This window comes from Apteryx mantelli, chromosome 4, assembly GCF_036417845.1.
Source record: "Apteryx mantelli isolate bAptMan1 chromosome 4, bAptMan1.hap1, whole genome shotgun sequence".
NCBI lineage: Eukaryota > Metazoa > Chordata > Aves > Apterygiformes > Apterygidae > Apteryx > Apteryx mantelli.
This window is the reverse complement of record NC_089981.1, coordinates 49050624-49076512: the sequence shown is the minus strand read 5'-3', so window position 1 is coordinate 49076512 and position 25889 is coordinate 49050624. Positions and strand designations below refer to the sequence as shown.

General features: G+C 39.1%; 2 protein-coding genes across 2 annotated transcripts in view; one reads left to right on the top strand and one right to left on the bottom strand.

Moving 5' to 3' along the window:
* The window catches only part of PTGR2 (prostaglandin reductase 2), a 31122-nt gene extending 19277 nt beyond the window's left edge, over positions 1 to 11845 (top strand). Inside the window, exon 12 of the mRNA XM_067296509.1 lies at positions 11784 to 11845. Within this exon, the coding sequence (XP_067152610.1) occupies positions 11784 to 11791 (8 nt within the window). The 3' untranslated portion in view covers positions 11792 to 11845. The remainder of the gene's footprint in view (positions 1 to 11783) is intronic.
* TMEM62 (transmembrane protein 62) lies at positions 2323 to 25145 on the bottom strand. The gene is made up of 14 exons (XM_067296507.1): positions 24966 to 25145; positions 21386 to 21497; positions 20051 to 20188; positions 18843 to 18888; positions 17045 to 17186; positions 14814 to 14938; positions 14547 to 14669; positions 13546 to 13701; positions 11862 to 12021; positions 9950 to 10063; positions 8700 to 8784; positions 7016 to 7120; positions 6033 to 6151; positions 2323 to 5134 (listed from the first exon to the last, which is right to left on the bottom strand). Exons 1-14 carry the CDS (start codon positions 25143 to 25145, stop codon positions 4808 to 4810), a joined length of 1932 nt encoding a protein of 643 aa, XP_067152608.1. The 3' UTR covers positions 2323 to 4807.
* Positions 25146 to 25889: the final 744 nt, after the last annotated feature.

Here is a 25889-nt window from a genome sequence, read left to right as displayed (position 1 = left end):
GTTTATACAGTACCTAAATAGACCACCAGGGGATGAACGAGATCACAGCCAGATGGCATAATACTGCAAGGAGAAGGGGTAACAACAGCTGGAATAAACTCCAAACCCAGGAAATATTTTGTGACACACAACAGGGAACGCTTTAGGAAAAGCACAGGAAGAAGCAGAAATGAGTCAATGCTTCTTCACCATGGGAACACAGGATTTTGCAACCAGATACTTTGCATAGCAAATTTCAATGTTGCTGTAGCAGCAGAATGGGTTCTGGGTGGATTGGCCCCAAGAGGGTGGCTGAAAAGGGCAATAGTAGTCAAAGAAAACAAAGTACAAGGCAGGTCAGCAGTGTTTATATAAGAATAGGGAGGTGTAATTTCTTTTTATGGGAGAATCTGTGTAGGGGAAAAGGCTGGGAGAAGGTGATGAGGTTTTATGGATTACCCTCTCCTGGAACCAGCTCCTCCCTACCTGGCATACAGAGCCCCCTGAGCCCCTGCCTCAGCCCCTGCTCTCATTGCAAGCAGGCTCCTTTCTCCCTCAGCCCATCATCCCCTACTCGCTTTCCTGTGCCTCCCAGGCTGGTGAACGCAGGAAGGAAAATGAAGGGCCAAGCCCCAGGCGCTGTGAGGGTGAAATCAGGACACTTGAGCCTCCCTCTCAGCAGTAACAAGGGCATTAGAAAGCTGCATGGGCAGCAAGGAGCATTTCAAACTGCAACAGTCTGCTGTTCTGCATCCTCAGCCCAGACAGCCTAAGTGAGCCTCCAGGGCCCTGCAGGTGGCTGCCTCTGGCCTTTGTCCCTGCCTCCACCAGCTCTGGGAGGGAGTGCTTTCCCTATGAACTCTAGGAACTGTGGGTTTTGTTTTTTTGTTTTTTGTTTTTTTTAAGTATACTATAATGCTATAGAGATAGCAGGAAAAGTGCATGAAAAAAGGCCTCTTTCTCTTTCCTCTTCCCCCTGCACTCTCCACTGCAGTAAATGCCAAGATTTTGTCACTGGGCTGTAGAGGCCTTCACTGATGACAGTTATGGGAAATGATGCCTGGCAATGGCATTCTCCTGGGAACTTCCCTCTGCAAGTTTTGGTCAGCCCTCAGAGCACTGCGGGTAATTCAGGTGAAAGAATCGTGTCTGTCTTTCCTAGTTTATGTTGCATGTTTCACAGCATCACAAATGAAGTTCACTGATGAACAGGAAAATCCCTTCCCATAAACAGCAGCATGAGAAGCAATTTCTCATGCTTTTTCTAAAAGACTATTGAAAAGATGCATTTGAAAAGCATTCTCAGAATTTTTTTCTTTCCAAAAAAATCATTTCAAGTGTCCTTTTAAGGTAGTTTCGAGTAGGAAATAAATATTTTAAAGGACTCTTTTCCATGTAAATTAAAAAAAAAAATCCTACAGAATATTGTAATAGAAGCATTTATAGTATGAAAGACAGATTTGTCACAGATGGTGCTGATGTCTGCTAGCAATATGTAAAGTACTTTAGCAGCACGGCTCTACGATCTGCCCCTTTCTTTGCTCACTTCATGTGTCTCTGTTCTTTATCCTATTAATGAGCAGCTTGGAAATCATGCTTTTGCTTTCAGAACACTGCTGTATTCTCATGCTTACCCCTAGACAGCCATATAGTACCCTATGGCATAAGCTATGTAGAACTGGGAGATCTTAAACTGATGCTGAATGACATAAATGCTAGAATACACTAGTGTAATACCCTGTCATCTTCTCAGTAGAAATGTAGTTTGACAGTGAGCAGAAGACTTAACTTTGAAATTAGACCAAAACCAGGTCATTCATCTGGACAACATAGGGCCTGTTATCACTGGAACGTCTTGCTCTATGCCAGTGTTGATTTGTGCCTTCTGGGCACTGTGGAGTGATGTATCCTAATAGGGTCTGTATATGTCAGTGGTTTGTCCAGTTACCGCTGGTTCCCTTAGGTGACTGGTGACATGTTCTGGGAGGTGGGCTGTATTAATAGGAAGGTCAGCTATTATGCTGCTATACAATATTACATAGCTATTTATATCATAATGGTTCCACAGGTCCCATTTGCAGGTGTGCTCAGTACTTCATACATCACAAAAATAGAGCTGTTACCTCCCAGTGTTTAACACAGGCCCAGGGCACCTGGTGATACTCTCTTTTGTTTTCACGGTGAAGACAAAGATGGTCTTCTATGAAAACAATTCATTTTTTTTAAATTTAAAGGAAAATATACTGTATTTTGGCTTTCCTTTCCTTATATTTTGTATTAGTTATTCCTTCTTTAACTGAGCATCCACTTATCTATAAGATAAAGACCTCTAAATTAGAGGCTAATTCCTAACCTGTGGTTCTAAGAACTATCCGCCTGATGAGATACAAAGATGAAAAAACAGATTTTTAAGAAGGTATTGGTAAATAAATGGAGTCTTCCTGTGTTATGAATGTACATCTCAAGTAGCAAAATTAACATTTTCCTACTGAAGTTTCAGAATACTGGAAAAGGGTTTAAGGCAAGAAGGAGGAATTTCAAATTAACATGAGACAACATTAACTTTTACTTTTCATCAGCCAACAGAAAACTGCAATAGCTGTTACCTGTAGTGCATTAGCTAAGAGGAGCCTCCTACTCAGAGCAGAGTTCTAAGTTTCTGCACCGTGCTCTTCACTATGACATTGGAGCAGCTGGACGATCCTGCCCATCTCAATTTCTCTCAGAATTTCTTATATCATTCCCACATACATACTTCATTCACACATCAACCCCGTTTCACAGCATATTTGGGTCCTTGGAGCCAGGGATTACACCCCTACAGAAATGACACGTTTGCTTTCAACTTAAAGCACCTTTTTTGACACACTAACAATAGCACCAAGAGGTTCTTAACAGAATTCTATGCATCTATGAAACACATCCCATGGAGCCAAAGAGTAAACATTTGACAGACAGGAAGGTAATTCTATAAAGATTTGATTACATTGTAATCAACCACCACAGTTAACAACAAAAATCAGCCTCATCTCAGAAAGGGGTCTTGTCACAGGGTATACACATGAAACATTGTATCACCACTTCTTGCCCTCCCTGATCAGCTAAAAGAAGTTTCATTTCTAGGAGTGTTGTAAAGGGTCCAATTTATCCTTAGATTTTCACTGTTGCTTCTCACAAGTAAATTTTGTGCCTGCCTTTCAGATTTCCTTAACAGTTGTGCAAAACACATTTATGCAGCAGCAAGTGACATTCTGTGGTAAACACAGTATTCTCATAACAGTGTATTTCATTTATGCAAATGAGAGCTGTTACTCTCTTTTTCCTATTATATTGTCAATCATTGTGAAACAAGAATTAAAAGATGGGAAAACTGTCACTTTTTAGAAATAACCTTAGCCTTATCTGTAATTAGTATTTTGCTCCAATTCAATTTATTATTTTTCTGTATGTTCTACTACATTTACTCCTGGCTTTTTTGAGGGGCCATAGATAAATTACTCTTCCTTTTTCTTGAGGAGCCATAAATAAGTTACTGTAAAATTGCTTAAAATATTTTCAATGTTCCACTCACAGCAGTTGTGAAGCAGGCCAGTGTTCTCCTGACTTTACAGATGGGAAAACTGAGGCAGGAAGCTTAGCAATGACCTTAAGGTATGACCACAGCAAAAAACTGGCATTAGAATTGGGGACTAAGTTTTGCAGTGGTACACCAGTATATCCTTTCATTTCCCAGAGGAGTGGAGAAGAGGGGCAGAGTACATCTGCAATTAGTAAAGATGCCTCAGCCCTCTTGGCTCTAGATAGTGAAGTTTTATCATTTTTAGACGTAGAAAAACTGAAAACGAAGAGATGAGTTTTTCTAGGTCACTCTTTGGCAGGTTTGACTAAGACCAAGAAATATAGCCCTGACTTCCTCACTTATAGACATTATAGCCATTAGACCATACGATTCCTTCTGGCACTCCCATTCTGAGGACACCATCTCCACACTTTGCTTTAAAGCTGAACTGCGAATACAGCTAGGAATCCCTGCAACACTGATAGTTCACTGCTCTGTCACTGGTCAAATGTGGAAAATTCAGCAACCTCAACAGTGGGAAGCAGGTAACTATTTCCCTCCAGAGAATATGTTGATTAACCAACACGCTCAGGATAAGAGTAATAGGCCATGGCTCAGGTAAACAAACACATACAAATACATATATACACACCTGACAGCCTATAAACTGCTGGCATATGGCATTAGGGACTGAAAAACAATATGGAAGCACAGCATGTTAACTATGAAAGCCACCACAGGACCTTTGCAATAACCATTAATTCATAAAGACATTCATAAAGACTAGACATCCATGTCATAAAGAGTAGTTAGTCTTGTAGAAACATATGTAATCTCAAAATAAAAAGTAAGGAGAAGCACAGATCCTGGAATTCATTATCAAGATCTACACCCATTTTTCCCAGCATTATAAAAATCAATAATTTAATAAATTAAAAAGATTTTTCCATTCACAGTGATAAGGAACAAACATTTCCATATGTGATCCATACAGACAAATTTATCTGCTTTGTGTGATGAACCCCCCATAATGAATAGGGGTTTATTATTTATTATAGTTTACTGTATAACACATATTGTATATGTATAACAATAAAAATGTATAATATTATTATACATTTACTATTCATTATACAGCTCTGTATCAATTCAGATACAGCTTCAGATCTTACCATTTAATGGTTGGGTTGTATGGAATTTCAGCAACACAGACCTATAGGTTGTGGCTTCACAGTTTTAAGTCAAAGAACTCTGAACATTTAGACTGTTTCAGGAGTGCTGACAGTTTTTCATTTCTACTATGTAAGTTCTGAGCTCAGAAGAGTTCAATGTCCAGGTTTTATAAATCAGAGCTGAGGTCAATGCCACCAGCCATGTTCTCATGGGGGAGAGGAAGAAAGCCAGGGTCCCATAGGTTCGCTGCAGGAAATAGCAAGAATAGACCTGCCAGAGCAGCAGGAGTGCCATGGCCAGGTGAACCAGCACGGCCAAGAGGCGTCGGGCGTGATGGATGTGCGAACGGAAGCTGTAACCCTGGCACCGCAGCAGCAGGCACCAGCACAGGTAGGCCATCAAGGGCAGGTTGAAAAACAGCATCTGAAAAAGAAGAGTAGAGCAAAATAAGACACTGAGCAAGCCAAATGTTCCAGGTAACATACAGCAGGGCATAGGAAGATAAGAGCACATACAACTGTCCCATTCTGAGGGCTGAGTGCAATTCCCAGAGCTGGAATCTTAGGATGCATTTCCAAGAGTGTCACTGATGCAACTGGGGCCGTCCCCACCCCAATCCCAGGCCAACCCTTCCTGCCCACTCCCTTGCAGGGAGTGGCACCCTGATACTTTAGGGAGCTGTTTCAGGGAGCTAAACTTGACAAAAACCTACCTCAGCAAAAAACAAAGGCTTTTCTGTCAGGTTAGCTTTCTGACCCAGCCCACTGGTGTCAGACAAGCGCTAGACTGGCACAAGGGAGGGACCATAACAGGGGCAATACTGGTCTTAGTCTGGATTATATGCCAGCAAACTACATCTTCTCTTTCAGACTAATGACAGCTGGGAAAACTAGAGGGCAGCCAGGTCAGACTGGTGGGAAAACTACACTCACATCTACTTAAAGAGTGACACCTACTGATCTGAAGGGTTATTTAGTGTGCAAGAAGAGCCCTGGCCACTCACTTCCCTTGCTAAATCACTGCAGCCTGTGTAAACTGAGGGCAGAAACATTCAGAGAGAAAGAGATGGACTCCAATCCAGACATCCAGAGAGTTCAAAGCAATGTCAAACAGAAGAAAATAGAAGTATGAGAAACACATGTACAGTCTCCTTTCCTTCTGCCCTTTAAATTTGAAGGAAGGGGAGAAAGAGCTGTCATGGTCAGGCATGGCCTCTAACATTCTTTAACCTTCCAAGACCCCTTCCTTAGTAAAACTATAAAAAGTTCAAAAAAGTTTCCCAGAAGAATGCAGTTGTCAGCATTCATCTGGAAACACTTACCTGTAAAATCCCAACAACAAATGTGAGACTGCCCTGTAGAAAGTGACCACCAACAAACACTCCAAAGGAAAAACAGGCCCCCACCTGGCCATCTATCAGTTCACCTACAAACCATGGTCCTGAAAGAGAGGAAAACAAACACACAGTACCATCAGAAAAGAAAATACAGAGATGGCCCTCTTTTGCTAAGCACAGACTGGTTAACTGGGGAAAAATACTTATCTATTATTTGTCTAGTAATAAACCTAATGTTTTGATCCTGAACAAACAACAATCCAATGAACATTCCTGATGAAAAAATGGCATGGTCCATCAATGATTTGTGCCATGCAATGAAAATAGCTTTAAGCCAATTTCATCTCTGTGACAATTTTGACACCACAGACAACATTCTCCTGATGAGAGGAGTGAAAAGATCCTTTCAAATGGTGGCCTTTCTCCAGAATTAAAATAAAGCATATGAAAGACTAGGTCATAAACAATCTCAGCTTAGCTCAGATTACAAGTGGAAATGGGCAGGGTGCACTATCTGTTGTGCATATTGTCCTGACTTCCAAGAAAGCAGCTATTTTAGTAACATATTTTCAGAGAAAAATAAATTAAAGTTCATAATATCAAAGCTAAGATGTCTTACAGACTTGCCATGTGAAATGTCTATTGTACATACTCATGTCATACCAAGGTACAACTAGATCTTATTCAAAGAATAAGAAGTGAAACTCAAATTAAACTTTAAAATACTCATTTTGGTTTCAGAGTAATTTAATAATTTGTTTAATTCATTTTAGGGATTCTAAGTCAGGCTCACTTACAAACAAACACTTAGTCACCCTGGATATTAATTTTTAATTTTTCAAATTGATTTTTATAACTTAAGTAACTTTTCCCCATTGTCCAAGATTTTACAAGTCTCTTCTTCATCAGAATCTGAAATATAATTTTAAAATACTAATTTATATCCTCCAGTATTCTAAGCTACTTACCTAGAATGGTGTATAAATTCAGAACCAGAATTGAGTAATAGAAGGTATTTGTTTTACTGAAGACATGAAGGGAATACGAGGTCAGACTCAGTAATCCTGGCCGTTCTAAATAGAGGCAACATTTAAGAAAAATACACTTAATTCAGGTTGCAGCAGATTTATATAAAATATTGGTCTTTCTGAAAGAAATCTGCACATTATTTACTCAGTCTATTAAATAAGAAATATAGAAATATTTGGTGTGTCTACAACACAAATGCAAGGGAATACATTTCTGCTATTATTGTGATAACAAAGTAAGGAGCTGACAAATATAACAATTCTATGCTGAAAACAGGAGCAAGGAAAAGCTGCTATTCTAAAGGAGTACACTTACTGTATGCAAATAAACCTGAATGATCTTTCTATACCCAGAAAATTAAGTTAGCTAGAATGGAAAATATGGAGAATGTTAATATTGCATGAAAAGCATAAGATTCAGAACAGTAACTGTGTAAACCTAAAACATGCAGATCAGCACGGACTAGATTAAGTGGATTTTCTTTGATTAGAGCTGCTTGATACTTGATGAGATCTGATGGAAACTCAAATAAAATGAAGGCTAGGTGTTAAGATAGCAGTAGTCCGAGAAGCTTGTCATGTTAGCAAAACAAATGATATTCATTCTCTAACAAAAGCAGGCAATTCATAGACTGAGATCCAGAGAGCCTTCCTATGTAACTTAGCTTTTGGAACTTGACCTGTGACATGGTTGCTCTTCTCACAGAGCATTAGGTCGCAGAGGACAGGCTTGACTTCTGGAAAGCAACAGCTCTGACAAATTTCTTCACTGATTTGTGAAATATTTGTCAAGGTCTACAGGGACCTAGCTGAACATAAAGTGCTAGCTCTTTCCATTTTCAGCTCCTGAGTTCCATAAAGGCAATTGAAAAATCTATTATTCTTCTATGCAAGCAGTTGATGCAACTACCTCAGGATGCTACGTGATTATGGGTGTAAAGGAAGGGACCTACACGGACATGAATAGGAAGGGAGGTGGCTTCCAGAATAATCTCACCAGTAAGGTGTGGTTCAAACAGTTGTTTAAAGGATAAACACCAACAGCTTCACAGTACTAATTTTCACTTACTGGATTTATCATGAACAAAATATCAAGTTATGAGAGAAGTGATCTAAGTATTATTTCTGAGAATAATATTTCTGAGAACCTGTCGTGTTATTTGCAAAGACCAACAACAATTATTTTTGTAGCAGGAAATCTGTTTCCGCACTCAGCTGACAGTAATGAAAAAAAATCTGTACTAGCAGTAACGAAACAAGCACACTTATACGAAACTAATACAAAATAAAACATTCCTTTCCCTATACACAGGATTTTTCAGTGAGAAAAATCAAAATGAAGCCGTTGAGTCTTCAGTTAATCGAGTTTTTGCTTAAACAAAGATATGTGATCAAGTCCTAAGTTTTTAATGGACTTTATTTGATGTATTGGAGGTTTTACGGACCCTCTAAAAATAAAACAGCAGTTTCTGAGAACCAAATCCAATCCCATGATATGTACTAGATGCAATACATATATAGTGAAACAACAGTGTAATCATTTGTATTTTTGGCACACAGATAAATAGAAAATAGGCTTGAGATGACAGATCCTCTAAAAATGCAGGCAAACACTGGTTCATACCTTTGAGTGCTGGTTTTTGGAGGTATCTGAAGAAAACGAGCAAGGCGATCTGAATCAACACAATCAGCCCAAAGAGCACACGAGCCTGAAAAGATAGTTTTAACTCTAAGCCAGCCCTAGAGTAGTAGCTGCCTCCAAGCCTGCCTTATGGACATTGACAGAATGATAACAACAAAGATTTTTGGTTGAAACACACATTCAAAGCTCCATAGTGTCATGTCACTGAAGAGACAAGCATACAACTTCAGCAACAGGAAGCCTTGGTACATGACAGTTAATTCAGGTTCATTCTGATTTCAGTCAGAAATAATTTTGTAGTGAAAATACCTTTATTCTGGTAATACATTTACAATAATTTGCATATTATTCAAACATCTGTAAACTTAAGTTTCACTAAGAAGCAAAATAGAAAGCCGATTTCAAAATGGAAGATGAATAAATTCACTTAGGTTTCTAAGCTGTTGGATGTGCAAGTGAATCTTGAATTCATAGGTGACAGTGGGTGACTAAGATGGGTAACAGTGATACATTTGAAATTTTTCAAAATTAGTGTTTCTAAAACACATCTGGTTCAAAAAAAAGTGTACATATACTTCCTGTGTAGAACACATTTTCCAAGTACCGTACTGAATGGATCTACAGTTTAAGACACTGTGAGGAATACTGGTTACTGATTAAGGAATCCAATAATAATTTTGAGCCAATTACAATACTGCCTACAGTCATGCAGCCTTTCCTACGTAGTTCCATCAGTGGACCTTAACAATTATGACATGCCTTCTTTCCAGCTACTGAGCTGTAACACTTTTGGTTACAGCCTGGAACTTAGTGAAGTCAACGGGAATTTTGCTTCCTCTTTGCTAGAGCTAGTCATAATGTCAGCAGCTGATGTGAAACTTTCCTGCATTTGCTAGTGTGCATTACAATAGATTACAGTGAAGTTTTCTTTGATTTAAAGTTTCTTTTCTCTACTATCTTCAGTAGCTTTTTTTCCATTTCTTGCCTGCACAAAATGTGCATGTGCCTATACACAAAAATGGACAGCTGTGACTAAGTCCAGGTCAACTGTTTACATGAACCATTGCTGCACATTCATGTTTGAGGAGTGCAACTTGCAAAAAGAAACTTGAAATATTTGTGAAGTGCAAAAGCAAAGTGCATTCAAATCTGCTGTGAATCAGGGAAATGCCTCCTGCAGTCTCTGGGGAAAGCAAGCATGCAATGACAGCTGTTTTGCTGAAAGAACTTACTAGAACATAGTGGTCAGTAAGGAGAATAACAGATGGCCAAAAGCCAAATCTAAGAGAGAGTTTTTCTTCCATAGCAAATATATGGGCCTGCGTGCTAATTCTTCCTGAGGTATCCTAGATGGGAATAAAATTAAAAACAACAACAACAAAAAAATTAGGTACCAGTTGTGCTAAAGTAATATATTTCAAAAATGACACAGAATATCAAGTTAAAGTAGCTAGCTAACATAATTTTTCCAGAAAGATCTGATTGGTACATGCATGGCTGGCACACTGCTATATTAAATAAATCTGCTTACAGAGTATTACTTAATGACAATTTTGTAGTTCAAGTAACTTTAGGATTGTTAAATTATAATCCGAAAGTACTGCATAGGAAGGAGACCCTTTCAGAGATTCAGCAATTTGTGGAAGACAGTGACTATTTACCAGCCACAGCCAACACTTGCTTTCAGAAAGCTCAATTCTAGATAATACCATGTCTCAAAAACATTTTGAGGCTTTGTAGTGCTTAATTTCTGGCATATTCGTTAGTTACATTATAACTGACACAGTGTCCCTTTCAAATCAGAATCCAGTAGTGCATTTTCACCCCTGCTTCTACGCATTTATTCAATAGAATTCCTTGATATTTTTTTGTGCTTGTGTAACAATGGTACCTTATCTCCCAGGACATAATAAACTAATATTTATATGAAAGGATTCAGTATGTCTAATGTGCCTACAGCTGAGACAACAATATTTGGACAGTCCCAGAAACAATGTGCAGCAACTGAGTATTCATATCTTTTCCAGGTAACTAATTCAAATTAAAGCTTCATCCCTCTCTTTTTCCCCAACCTATGCAGTTACTAGATGTACCAGTGATTTATGACTGGAGAGGAAAGGAAATTATTATTTTTTTAAATCCCATTGAGTTATCTATAAGACAACAAACACATATTTGTGGTGCTAATAGCTAACTATTGCTATGCAGGCCTGTATAACCCTCTTCAAAGATTATTCAGTTTTGTGTTTGTGTTTTTCTTCATCACCAAAAAAAAAAAAAAAAATCAGTTATAAAATGCAGCTTTCCTAAATAAAGCATCACACATGCTAGAAGACAGAACACTGACAGTACAGAAAGGCCACTGGGGATGAGGAGGGGGAAGAGGGGAAAGAGGGGGTGGGGGGGTAAAAAAAAGGCACTTTATCATCCCTGTCCTGAGAGGAATGCTGCCTGGCTGGATTCTACCCGGCAGGACAAAGCTGACTTTGCAATTACTGTTGTGCAAATGTGCAGAATGTTAGAACGGTCTGACTGGGTTCTTTTAAGGCCACTTGAAAGCACAAAAATAAAATACAGTTCCAAGAACAGGAGCGTTCACTGCAAAATGTTTTTTCACCCAAGCAACCTAATATCAGTAAGTCTGATGTTCTGGAAAACATAAACCATGTTCACCATCAGCCTATAAGAGATCAAGAGAAGAACTTCAAACAATCAAATAAAGCATTCTTGTCTCCAAAATTGACCTGATCCGGTTCCTTTGCCTTCTAAACTAATAACATGATGTTACTTTATATTTTCCTTGGCCAAGCTTGACTATCTTTTCAAGACAACCTTAAAAGTTGATTGTTACCTGCTACTTGAAAGAATTAATTTTTGACCAATTACTTGCTCTTCCATACTGTCTTATTGTATTTTCTATGAAAAATAAGAATCTTTCATTTACCCACATACTTTATCAATGTTTCAGTGCTAGGCAGTCCATCTCTTTTCATTTAATAAATCCATTAATTTCTGTAATCAATCAGACAAGTATGAAATGAAGTCTGTTATGTATTTTGTCCCTAGTTCTGTGATGCAGCAAGCTGATACAGCAGACATGACAATATAGAGATTCAAGATGAAGAGCGCCAACAGTCACCTCACCTGGACAGTCACATCTATGTGATGAAATCCTTCACTGTAGTTTTGCGGGCTCCACTTCAGTACATAGAGAGGGCCAGATGCCTGATGAGCATTCCCCAAGTGAACTCCATCTATACAGACTTTGACGGAGGTAATGAAAGAAGGAGAGAAGGCCAGAATTCTAAGGAGTGAGAATAAACAAATTTGTTACAGGACTTGCAGATTCATCATCATTCTTTGAAGGGAATTCCCTAAGGATTATGTTACCTTCTAGTTAAGAATTCAAAAGGGTTGGAAATGAAAATGCTGAGATATCTGTAGACAAATGATAACACAGTAGCTCTTTCCTACAGCTAAGAAAAGAAGTTCCATATGATATTGTGCAGAAGAATAGGGTAGAAAACTGGGCTGTGGAACAGGCAAAAATGTGTCAGGGATCCTCAGATCCTGGCAGAAATAATCCTAACCCTTCCAAAACAAAACAAAGGGCACTCTTGTTGTCAAAACACTTGGTAACACAGGCAGAATGCATTCTCACGCACACATGCGGACACAGAATCAAATACTTGTAGACATTTTCATCAAAAATGGCCAGTCTCTTTCCAAAGTCCTTTTCATGTTTTTTCCGAGTCAGGGTGTAACCTCTCAATCTTTGTAACTGAATTAATGAGAAATGGAATGGAATGCAAGCTTGATATCACAGATCTGAGATACAAAAAAAGTGGTATCACTTGGTAGTGCTTATATTCAGAGATAGCATAGATTCAGTATATCACACATCCAAGTTCTTTCACTTCTGGTAATACAAAAGCCATTATGGAATAAGTTTCACTCAAATGAAGGAGTCTCATATAGTTACGCTGAAATATTCCACCAGCTCATATAATCATGAGAATGTTTCAGATAAGATTATAAATAGGAAATTGGAAAATAGGTAGCCTCAGTGGGGCAATGCTTCCTAACTAAGGAGTATGACAAACTTCTTTTAATTCTAATTCTGTGTATTCAATATACCCATCTATTTCATGCATGTTGGTCTCATAGCAAGTGTAAGATGTTGGAAAGGGCATAAGCAGGAAAAAAGGAAAGGCTAAGTGGAAAGGGAAGTATATATCTCCTATTTTAAATTTAAAAGAATTGAAATGCCAAAGGAAAAAATAAATAGGAAAGGTGGAAATGGAAAGATAGACAGACTTAAAATAAATATGAAAATTGGCAGAGGCTTCAGGTGTTTTAATAATATAAGAGATGAAAAACTGAAAACAAAAACAAGACAAAAAAACAGGCTGAAAAGTCTGAAGTGAAAAGAGAAAATTCCTAGAAAAATATAGAGACAAACACAGAAATCAGTGAAGGTAATGCAAAAATGTGAGATTTATAATTATAGTAGTGATTAAGTGTTGATCACACTCTACCAACTTTGGTCAAACAAAAAAGACAAAAACAAATATGACTTAGTGCTATATAATCTGCTTTTATCACAGATATGGTATAAAGAGAGCTCTCAGGAACAATCTTCTAGAGAAAACTGAATTTTGAGAACAATAGACACATTTTTTATAAATACATGTATATGAATAAAACAAATATATATTATAGGTATACACATATACACAAACACACCTAAATACAGGTGTACACTATGACTAAGAAAAAAAAAACTCCAGCTACTCAAATATGGTGAAATCAAGACATTACAGGGTACCTGATATGAGTGGAGTAAAGAATTTTTTCTAGTGGTTCATGAGCAGTGCTGCTATAAAGGAAGGATTTGGGATTGGTGATGAGAACTACAGGCCATTCTTCAAAGTTAAGATCTGCAAAGCTAAGGAGGTCATGATCAAATGCAAGGATCCGGTACCTGAGAAGAAAGCAAGATAATTTTGTTGATACCAACTCCTGCATGCACAGCTGCTCCCAAGTTCCTAAATAAACCTGATTTGACTTATTTTCCATTTGCCTATTCTGTACTTGATTCTGTATTAACTGATCCCGTATTAACTGAACGGCAGGTTACCTCTGAGCAGGTTCATAAACCACTGAAGCACCACTCAAAATTCCAATTTCAAGATCTGCTCTAATTTGCACATGAAGCAGCTAGATGAATATTATGTTAAAGAATTCAAATATAATGTACATTACAATGGCATCTGAGTAAGTATGCTAGTCATGGACAAAGACCTCAGTGCGATGGCTCCTGCATATATACAAGTATCTTTCTCAGGATTACTGCAGAATAAAAGCTAAATATATCAAATAACTGGATCACACATTCCTTGTAGCATTAGACACTGCTTAATCTGCTGCTAAGATGACATTTCTCAAGCAGACTATTTTTGTTTCTAAAGTTCCTACAGCCGGTGCAGAGCATGAATATTTTAAAGTACTGATATTCAATTTTTTATTACAATCTGCTTGCCTATTTTGAATATTAAGCACATTAGTTGGACATTTAGATGTCCTCTTTTTAATTTCTAAATATCAAGAATGAATTAAAAATTACTTTGCATAATTTATTAGCACACTGCTGGTATGGGGAAAAATTCCCAAACTTACACTCAAAGATAGTTTTCAGAAAACACTGATAGTAATAACCAGTCAGACAGGTCTACTACTGCTCTCAAAATCTCCATACAGTATAAAAGGGAATCTCAGAATAAGCTGGTAAGCTCCATATATTAATTTTTCCACACAGGGTTTGCTCACCTCCTGTTATCCATCCAGTCTCCCAACTCCAGTTCCAGGGTGCCATGACGGTGTTGACTGTGCAAGGCTGGCATCAGGCCACCCAGTGTATGGAAATGTCCACATAAATAGGCTGTGGCAGAACTGATAAGAGAACAGAAAAATCATGATTATTTGGGGGGAAGGAAATAACAGTAAAAAACCTGAAAAGTGACAGACAAGTCTATGGAGAGAAGCAAGAAATGCACTTTACACCGAAAGGATGCAGGAAAGAAAGAAAGATCTTACCTCATTAATGTTCTTATTCCTGGAGCTGGAGAGATGATAGTTGAAGTGGGATAATGGCCAAACCAGACAGTATGATTGCTATGGAGACCTTCTGTTGCCATCAAAGACAGCTCTTTCATTTGATTCTGAAATGGGCAAGCATTTGAAAAACTGTTTAACATTCCAGCTATTTGGAAAGAATAGCAAAAAGAAAGCAGAAAGAAAACAATTAACAATGCAATTTTATCCTTACATCTACAGAGCATGCCCTGTTGACTGCTTCAGGAGCCCGTGCATGAGCAAACTAAATGGTTAACCATATCCTAAAAATCATACATTAGGGGGGGGGAAAAAAAAAATGAAAACAAGGCATTCAAAACATTCCTTTCAACTGAACAGAGGTAAGCGTAGTATAAAGAGAGATTTTTATGAATGATGTTTCTATCCTTCCTACTGCTTATTTCTACAGTCAAAGACAACATGTTTGAATTTACTTTATAAATATACTTACCTTACAATTATTAGACCCACTTATCTTTTGGGTTGCTAGAAGGCCTTCTGTAGGCATGACATCTCAGAAACTATGCACTGTATACTTCAGGGATTTAACTAAAGGAACTATGATGATGAATACTGAAAACATTACTCAGCCATTGCTGATCATGTTAACCAAAAGTAACACATTACACAGCACTTAAAGTTTCTTTCTTTCAGTTGTTTGACTTCTAGTCTTTTAAAATCAACTACTTAGTGTCCTAAGAGGCTCCGAGGACCAATAAGATCTCAAAGTCTAACAGAAGAGGCAGGAAAACTAAAACCAGAAAAAAAACACAAATTCACTCCCCATTTTGCAGATCCATCTTTTAGGATAATCCAGAGAAGAACCAACATATGCTTTTCCATCCTACCTGAAAAGAAATGCATATGAACGAAGGAGACAGAAATAAAGCTGTATTAAAAAAAGGATGGACTCTGCATTCTGTTCTGGGTTAATGTAACAGGTATTAAGCAGAACTAATACATATAAATACATTTTTAAGATTTTGGGCTTTAAGACTATTTTTACACAAGACAGCTGTCAAAAACCTGAGATATACAATTAAATCACTGATAAAAATCCAACTTTTTGGAAAAAAATCCTGGCAGAGTTTTAATCTGCAACAAAGTTACAGATGTCTACTGGCTACCTCTTTTCTTTACCATTTGTTTTGTGCAAAAAAACTGCAGATGATGCTCTCTGGATTCTTGTTGCTGGCTGATTAGCAAGTAAATGCTTAACTTACTGCAGCCAAGGACAGGTGCTCCAGGTCTGAGTGCATTTCTTAACTCACTGAGAATTGGTCTGCAAAGCTACTGCACCCAGTCTGGATTATGGTAAACAATGAGAACAACAGCACTGTACTTGGCACTCCTAGATCACCTTTCATCTAAGTATCTTCAAATGCTTTACAAACATGTAATTAAACATCAAGCATTCCTTTAGAGAAGATCAGAGGGAGAACATTTTACTTATCATTGAGGCTGTTATCTCAGGCAGAACACAGCATCTGTTTACCAGAACACAGTAACTCCATGTAGCACTTCAGAAGAGTATCTTGAAAACAATATGCATCAACAAACTACAGAGAAAATTACGCGGAAGCAAAATACTGTTATCAAAGCTGACATTTGATTTAAACATCAGCATTAATGTTTTCTTTCAAAAAAAAAAAAAACACAAAATTTTTTATGGTCTCAAAAGATCAGGACCTCACTTTCATAAATTGTACATTTCTTTATACTGTTATCTTTTGTGTTATTCCATTGATAACATTAGTGCAACACTCCCATCTGCAATATTAATAAAGAAAGCATCTAACAAAGCAAAAAGGAATGAAATTGGAAACAATTTTTTTTTTTTAAACTTTAGAGGATATAAGGAACTTATGTAATCACTAAAGCATAGCTAAAAATTATGAAACTGTTCACAGTGTTCTTAAAAAAAAAAATCTAATTTGATGTTTTTGTATTGGATTATTTCTTAAAAGAAAAAGCACAGATACCACACATGTTAAGAAGAGACATGTTCATTTCTCTAAATAGAAGCCACCCTGTGCATAACAACTTAAGAATGTAGAGACAGCTCTAGATGAACACAAATCTTTCAGGCACGTCTTCTTTATAAAAACAGAAAAAAAACCCTCAGAGAAAGAGATCCATATACTACAGAAGTACAAAGGCCAGCAGAAATAATGTCAAGACTTTTAAAATACCGTGTTTAAAATCCCAAAGAAATTGTAGGGCCTCTTAGGGCCTGGGCTGAGGGTAGCATCCATGCAGATGAAGGAATACTTCCCAAAAGACGTGGTGTGGATGTAATGGAAAGAGCCATCTTTACGCCAGGCGGAGTATTTCCTGCCAAAATAAAATGGAAATATTGCTGTTAGGAAAGCCTGCAGCAGTGACAAAATAATGAAGTGCGTAAGATAAATACAAGACTTCTTGAATTAGATCTAGCTCCATCTTGCTACTGGAGTAAGAACCACTCTTAAAAATCAATGGCATGGAAAAGTCTGTACTTCAAAGAAGACGTGTTACATGGATCACGTATCAAGACTAGCACCAGATTAGCACACAAATGTTTAAAAGAAAGGTTGGCATAAATATGCTTTCCCTGAGCAACATGGTGCTCTTTTACAGATAAAGCACAGGCCAGCAGCATGAACACAACATGAGACAAATCAGCAGGGTGACAAGACAGCAGAATTTCACACAACTCTCAATTAAAGAATACCTGCAAAGGAAAAAAAGTTGATTGTGCCTTGTGTTCATTGCTGGTATCTGAAGATGATCTGAAAGGATTTTTCAAAAATATCTTTTGCTTGCTTACCTAGAAACATCAAGAACAACAAATCTTTTCTCCCCTATTTTGTTGGGGATCTCTTAAGTTACTCTGATGTAGTATGAAATACTTGAGCTGCTGGCTGATGGAATATGATTTTGAACTAAAGAAATACTGAATCTTTTCAATATTTTTCAAAAGATCCAAAACAGAGACACTATACTACACCAAGTCTTTTAAATAGCAAATAAGACAAAATTCCCTTTCACTTACTACTTTTGTTTTGGTTCTTAGGATAGTAAATCTTACCAGTTCTTCTGTCACCCATGGAGTATTATCAGAATTTTTCATTCAAATTGCATACAAGGATACACACATGCACAGACACACACTCACATACATACATAAATACAAATATATATGCAAAGTGGATGGATTAACAGCCTGAATTAAAGTAGAATGTGGATTTCCAGGTTCTCCCCAAGCAGTCAAAGCTGAAAGCACCACTAAAATTATATCACAAGTTTTTGTGTTTAGATGTGAAGGGCAGGGAAAATTGAGAGGTTAAACTGGAATTGTAACTGAGGCTATCTTAGCAGTGTACAAGCAAAAGAGCCAACTGAAGAGTTGAAAGTTTCCTCATCTGTCTTAATTTGAATCTCCAGTGTGTTCCTTGAGAACATCTATTTACCCATCATCGCCATCTTGCTTCTCTATTTCTACTTTCACTTTTCCAAAAATCACTCAGATGTGAAGAAATGACTCAGCTAAAGTTTAGACCCATATCCCACGAAAAGCCCTACTGAACGTGAAGAAAGAACCAGAAAATGTGAGGTCTTTTGCTGTTTTCTTTTTCTTTTTTCTTCTATTCTAAGGAGGAAAAGCCTTCTTCAGAAACACTGGTTTTACAGGAATATGTCACTCAACCCTTTTGAGGAAATCGAACACATAATGCACTGAACATTTCCTAGACAATGGAAGATTTATAATCAATGCAATTATAAAAACATAGAGGGATAAGAGATAAGAAGTGTGAGCAAAGAATTCTCTGTTCTCTCAATCTATGCTGCTAACTGGCAACGGGAAAGACAAAAAGAGTAAAAGCAAATATTGTCCTGGACAGTAAAAAAAGTCAGTGAAAAGGTATATACGTGACAAGTGAAAACAGAATATTGTTTAGCGATTTTGACTTTGAATATTATGGTTGTCTGTGTGGCATATAAAAGTACCTGTAGTAGTTCTGAATGCTATCCAGGTGTGGAATGTTGAACGAATCTGTAAGGGAGAGAAAAAGGAAATGAGGAAACTTTCAGATTAAATCGATTATTGTCCTCTGTGTTTTTATTTCCTGACGTTGAGATAAAGTAGCCTCGGCAGGCACTGACAAGCTATATTTAAAACAAAATGAAACATGCACACCCTGCATAATTGATAAGCAGCCTGTCCAATTGTGCAGAGAAAACATTACATACCTTCCCTGCTTGATGCAGTTGACCAAACTATTTGGAATAGTTTTCTCATTTAGGTTTCAATTCAAAGACAAAATTGTTGTGGGAAAGTGAATTGTCATTTAGTGGCTACAAGCTAGCCAGCTGATTCCAGTTGGCCTAAAGCCTTTTAGAAGCCTTTGGGATTGGGTGGATTCTATACAAGTAAGACCTAACTCATTTAGGGAAAATACAGTAGCAATAGCATTAGAGAATAGCACGTGGAAAACGGACAGCAACTTGGGAATGTTTGTACTAAAACTCATGTCTAACTCTCCATTAACACCAGTAACAGAGACCTTCTAGAAAAATGAGAGCAAATGTTATGGGCGTGACAAAATACATACCTTTTTTTCTCCAGTATAATGCTTCCTAGTTTTGCCTTTCTTGTAATAGCTGACTTATATAGCCTACGAGGTCATTAGTTTGTTCTTGCATGCTTAACTAGCCAGTGTAGTGTCAATGATGAGAAGTGACAATGAAGACAAACTTTCACGAATTCTTTCTATTAAAAAGAAACCAGATTTCCTTCATCTACTGAACATGTGCTACTTTTTAACTTAGACCTGTGGAAGGAGGTCTGTGAAAAGTAACTTGAAGCCATTTCTTTGGGAGGGTAAACTTACAACTTGCCCTTCCATTGGAAGATATGAGGAGTCTGTAAACTAACGGCCTGGAAATTAACATCTGAAGATACATTCTACCACTTGACTTGTCAGGTAGAAGCAAAAAATTAAGACTCTTACTTCCCTGTTACTAAAACTCCAGTCAGTGCCTGTAAGCAAAGTGTGTCCTTAGTAGGACAGACACTTGGATGGCAAGCCCTTCTAACGACTCATAACCACCACTAATACTCTAATAAGTACTAACACTTTACCTCAATATTCTCACTTAACCTAAATCAGTTCTGTAATCTCAGGAAAGGAAAAGCTGTTTCATTTCCCTCTTACCATGATTCCCTTTGATGTCTATCCACTTGGTTTTTTCCATGACCCTTGATCTCTTCAGGATCGACTGGTAAGTTTGCCACTCTACTTCTATCTGCTCAGACCCCAATTTATCTCTTGTCTTAGCATCTGTCAGGTCACCTGCAAATGTACAAAGGTGAGATGTAACCAGAGGCCTACACATTTCACACAAATACTGTAACAAGGCAAGCATGCAGTCCAAACCTCTCAGTGTATGTGGCTGCAAGCCTACTGTGTGAAATCTAGACATTCCTGTCATCTGGTACAAGAGGTTACTATAAGCATAAATGTCTTTCAATGCAGTATAGAAGTATCTATCAGATGTGCAGGCTATTCCAACATCTATCAACCATGTCACTGCAGCACTTTTACTAATGCCATGCTAAAGTAAAGGAAGTTATTATGCACACATAATGCCGAAAAATTCTTGTCACAGAGGCTTTGTTAAACTCTATACCTTCTGCATTCCTATCCTTTTAGGTTCTAATTAAAATTTGATCCATTCCATTCCCCTTTTTGTCCATAAACTATCTAACACCTCTCTGCATAGCTAGTTAAAAGATGCAAGCTAACTATCTTTGAACTCTTACCTTAAAAAAAAAAAAAAAAAAAAAAGAGGCAAGTAGCAGAAGTAACTATCTGTAGAAACAAAAGTCCAGGGCTAGATCCGAGATTCTAAAGCCTTGCCTAGAGTAATGGCTAGAAGTCTTTTCAAATTGCCTGCTAAAACGAATCCATTTCAATGGCAGAAACAAGCTGTTAAAAGAAATGGCAAAGCTTATTTCACCTGTCTTGGTATGATATGTTTAAATGAAAATCAGCAATAAGAATCTTACATTAGTTCACAGCTGAATTTTATTCCAATGAGTACGGATTATTCTGAGACAGAATACCCAGGAGAGAAACCAGCTCTTAATGACTAACCAGAGCAAAGGCTCACTTCTGTCACCTCAAATACAAAGAACGACTTAGAATCGCTACTATGAGGACCAGAAAGAAGGGGACTGCTTGTAAGGACAAAAGTACAGTGACTAATATGGGGAAAACAATAGCTATATTGCATGATTATGTCTTAGTTATGTACAATACACACTAAACTGACTGTCAGACTTAAGATGCATTAAACAAAACTGAATTCTCTTGAGTTTAGATGTCAGCCTCTTCTGGAACTAGCAGTCTATCTTCAGCTGCAATCCATTTCATTGCATAAGATACCTTAAGTCTTTAACACTGTACTTTGAGATCCTAGAATTTTGATTGTTTGCTTTTCCTTTGACAATGCTTTCAACAGGAAATTCACACTTCTGAGTTGCTTACCTGTTGCTAGGACAAGCGCTGGCTGAATTATATCAATTGTTTCAGAACAGAATTTTTCAAAGTCAGGAGCTCGTTTGGGATCCTGAAATCTACTGATATGAATATCTGACACCTGCAGAAAAGGTAAAAGTGAAACACTGCCCCAAGCAGAGGGTCAGTAGTGCCCAGGTTGTTCTGCCTTCATAAGAAGGTAATGTAAGAACACCCATAGTGATTCATACTTGTATCAGGCATGCAGCAGGCAACAGAAGTGGATGACTAGGGAAGCGCAAGAGCAGAGCAAGCATATAGTATTTCCTCTGTAATTCCTAAAGTCATGTTTAAATCAGGTTCCCTTAAATTTAAGGGCATACAATAGTCTGGATGAAATATTTGGTTATCTACATGTTTTGATGGCTTTAAGTGGCCTGTTGACTTCCAAATTGTGGAAACCTCTGGTGCAACACCGATCTTGCTGCAAGAGAGAATATTAAGCAGTTCTGCGAAGCAAGAATAGGTTGAAGCTACCTAAGACTTGAAGTAAACTGATATGGTACCTGGTACGAGGCTTCCAGCATTTGGGCAGAAGGATTTCTAACATTCTTCCCATACATTTTAAAAGGAGCTAATCAGTGCGTTTGGTTCCCATTCCAAGTGCCTTCATGAATGCACAGGTTGCCCAGGAAATAATGAGACCACTTATATGTAACTGTAAGTGATGCTCTTTATCTCTGAACCAAACAATCAAAGACCTCACATCAGAAGAGCAGTACTGGGGAGGAGGTAAGAAAAGTACAATTTTTCTTTTTATTGCAGCTTTTTAGGTCAGTCCAGGATAAATCTGTGGGCAAATACCTTCAATCTAACCACTTCGCATCAGACAATCAATTAATAAATTATACTTCTCAGTTTAGAAGAATGACATTTGATGCCTAAATGAGAACAGGCACGTGCTCATGACTCAGACCATATAATCACTTGAGAGTGAAGAACATTACTTTTTACATTCAGCTTGATTAGCCTGGCTCTTGTAAAGCTTTTTCCTTCTTGAAAAATTCAGGTATAATACCTTGGAGACAAAATGCTGTAGTTTCTACTTCCACAGTTATTTCAATATGTGGAATACATTGCCTGAATACAATTTTTAAAATTCTGCTTAGGAAAATTCCCAAATTGCTTATATGGGACTCTTCCATAGATCAGAATTGGATGCTAAAGCAGCTAAATGCTTTTAGATATAAGCATAACTTCATTTCTGTTGATGCATTCATGGCACTGTGAACAAAGAGCACAGTAAAACTATCCAATGCACCAAACCTACTTTAATCATTGGCAGGGTTACAATATCTTATTTTGCTTCTCCTAAGCCCATGGATTTGCAATTCTTCTTCAGCAATGAAATAAGGAAAACCAAAACTTCTACTGTTGCTGTCTCAAGATTCTGGAGCAAAAAGTCCTGTAAGTCGTGTTCTACTGATAACTAAGGAGAATGTAACTCCTGTTTCCGACTTTTCAGCAGATAGTGGCTGGGAGGCCTGACTTTCTGCGAAAATCTTGCCACTTGTTTTCCTACTACAATTCTAGTTTATGATTTTTAAAAGGCTTTTCTTATAAGTTCTAAGAGCTACAGTATCCCAGGATTTTTGCAGAGCCGGGACTAACTTAACATAACTAAAAGCCATGAAATATGAAGATCCTGGGAGTGGAGCTTCAGAGCTTCTCCCATTTTATAAAAAAAATTTACATCAAAAGATGTCCCAATGAAAAGGAAGTGAATGGGCAAGGTGAAAAACTTGTAATGCTCTTCCTAGGTTGGGAACTTAATTTCACAAAATGTAGGTAAAAGCCCATCTGCTGCATTTCTTTTCTTCTTCTCCTGCCCCAGACTGAGGTGGAAACTTGGTATCTCTAATTGCTTCATAGAAAGTGACTTTCATCAAAATGCTTTGGAAGAGACTTAGGGATGAGGAGAAATCACTACCCACTTGCCTTACCTAGAGAAGAGGTGTCTGGGAAAAGGCAGGCATTAACAAAGGAGAATCCTGAGGCCTACAGAAATGGTAGGATACACCAGCTGATGGAAACAGGAGAAAAATCATCTGTAAGCTTGTCAAATATTGAACCAGAGAGTGAATATGGGTTAGCAAGGATATTCTGCTGAAGGAAAGGTGAAAGAGTCTTATATACAAGATTACAGTATGAAAATCTCAGTTTAAGAGGAGACGGTCCTGTGGATGGGAGGAAAAACAAGGCAGGAGATGCTGGGGGCGGAACTGATCATCTTGAGTTCTACCCAGTCCGTGACCTGGGTTGAACCTATGGAGTCACCAGGGAGCCTGAAGCCTGTTTCCCACAACATCATCAGGCACTACGCTGGATTTAGCGCTTGGTTAATTTCCAGGTTAGGTCAATGATAAAGCAGCTGTTAAAGGGCATGTTTGCAAGAGAGCATAACCACTTAAAAGTAAAGCCAGGTCTCAAATTAGCTGTGCCATGACCTATCCTTGGGAGACCTCCATTTGAAGTAACATAACCAGAGGGAACATGGCTCACAGCAAGAGAAGAGTGGAACTGAGCATGGTGCCTGTCAGCACAGCCCTGCAGGTGCTGTATCTTGCTATAGTTGGCTCTTTACAGGACAGCAACTCAAGACAGAAGTTTTATCTAGAGTAACTCAAGCATATCCCTCACCTTGAAATCTACTCTGCAGTAAAGATAAGCCTTAAGTGACATAAGGAAAAATTACTGGATAATCTGATTTAGAAAATCCATGGCAACTGGAGAGAACAAAAGGAGGCTGGACTAGCAATACCCTGGCTTATGCATGAAGAGCACTGCCTGCAGCTAATATGTTTAAGGAAGAAAAGTTTTGCCCAAGTTTTAGAATAAAAATGAAGTAGTAAAAGCAGCCTATTTGTCCAATAGAACTGCACAGCAACCTCTGTGACATCTTCGCCATCAATTAACTGCAAATATGTAAACAGCTTGCAGTTAGTTACGCAGTAAGTGCTTAAGGAATGCTCTGGGGAGAAGAGACAGGAAAGCAGCCACAGAAGTACCCCGGTGCAACAGCCCACTTCCAAGACCATGCCAGATTAATTCGGAACTGATATTCAATTTGGAAACTAAGCTGTGTACACTAAACCTAATGTATGCCACTGCTTTAGTGGCCAGTACTTTCTGATGCTACAAATCAGTGCAGTTTTCTCTGTTTCACATAACTTCCGAGTGTTTTGGAAGAGGAAAGGGGCAGGCAGAGCCTGGACTTTTCACTAGGGTATTATATAATGGGTATGGGGTAGTGATGTCTTGTATAAGACCTTGTAATTAGGTGAGTTTTAACTGCCTGCTTCTGCCCTGCACGCCTTATCTTCGGGCAGTCTGGCAGCCTCGCCAAGCACCTGTCGTGACTGAGGCCCGACCGCGAGCCTCGGGGATGGGGAAAGGCAGCATCTACTGGGAGAAGGCGCCGCAGTTGCCCACGGAGCACCGGGAGCCCCCGCGGCCGCCAGCGCCCGTTAACGGGCGCACCCCGCCCGGCGGCCCCGGCCGTTACCTGGCGCGAGGAGCCGGCGTCCCCCGCGCGCCGCCCCCCCCTCACCTGCACTGCCCACAGCAGGTTGGTCGCCTCCGCCCCGGGGGCAGGCTGCGGGGCCCGCCGCCGGCGCGGCACGGTCGCCGGCGCCCCCGAGGGCGCGTACCAGTCCAGCAGCAGCGCCACCGCGGCCGCCGCCAGCAGCCCCGCCGCGAGCCGCTGCATCCTCCGCCGCGCCGCCACCATGCACCCGCGGCACCGGCGCCCCCGCCCTTACCCGGGCAGCGCCGCCGGCCTCGGCACTTCCGCGTCGCCGCCCACCTCCTCGGCCTGTCGGGCCGTCCTCGCCGCTCGTCTATGGTTGGCTCGGAGGACTGATGCCAACCAGGGGAAAGGGGTTGGAGCATTAATTTGCCGCCTTAATTTGGAGGGTTTATTTTGCAAGACTTTGGGATCCGCCTGAAGTTTCCCTCAGCAGCAGTAGCCTAGCTTGCAAAACCTCGTTTGCTACTAGTGTATACCTCCGTTTGCTTCCACCTCTCGCCACATGGGCTGTCTTTAATTAATACCCCATGCAATGTGCACCGCGCAGTCCTGCCGCGCCTCCCACATCGAGAGTCTTGAGAAATTCTGAACGGCAGCTTTTAACTCTGCTTTTGAATACGCCTGTTCCCCCCAAGCTGCAGGGATGGCTGGAAATGCATAGGCCAAAACAAGGCAGGCAGAAATGTTATTTGGAAAGCACAGTCTGCCTTAGGTCTTAAGCCAGTTTCATGACTTTGGGGGAAATCTGAGCATTATGTATTATAAGGAAGCCTCATGCCATTCCTTTTGCCAAGAATGGCTGTGACAAAAAAAAACCATAAAGCTGAGAGATTAGTGTCTCGCCCAGCTTCCTTCGAAATACAGAATATAAACATTCACCTTTTTTTCTGTGTCAGTGTTTATAGTTTTACCTGCTAACAGATCTAGGTGATTGACCCTGGTGCT

What these genes read in the sequence shown, in the direction of transcription:
- TMEM62 (XM_067296507.1), bottom strand. Translation starts at nt 25,145, where the DNA reads ATGGTGGCGGCGCGGCGGAGGATGCAGCGGCTCGCGGCGGGGCTGCTG. An exon ending in TCTTTGGGATTTTAAACACG is followed by an intron (nt 14,939 to 17,044) that starts GTATTTTAAAAG and finishes TGCCCATTTCAG; the next exon opens with AATCAAATGAAAGAGCTGTC. An exon ending in TTACTGACCACTATGTTCTA is followed by an intron (nt 8,785 to 9,949) that starts GTAAGTTCTTTC and finishes CTATCTTTTCAG; the next exon opens with GCTCGTGTGCTCTTTGGGCT.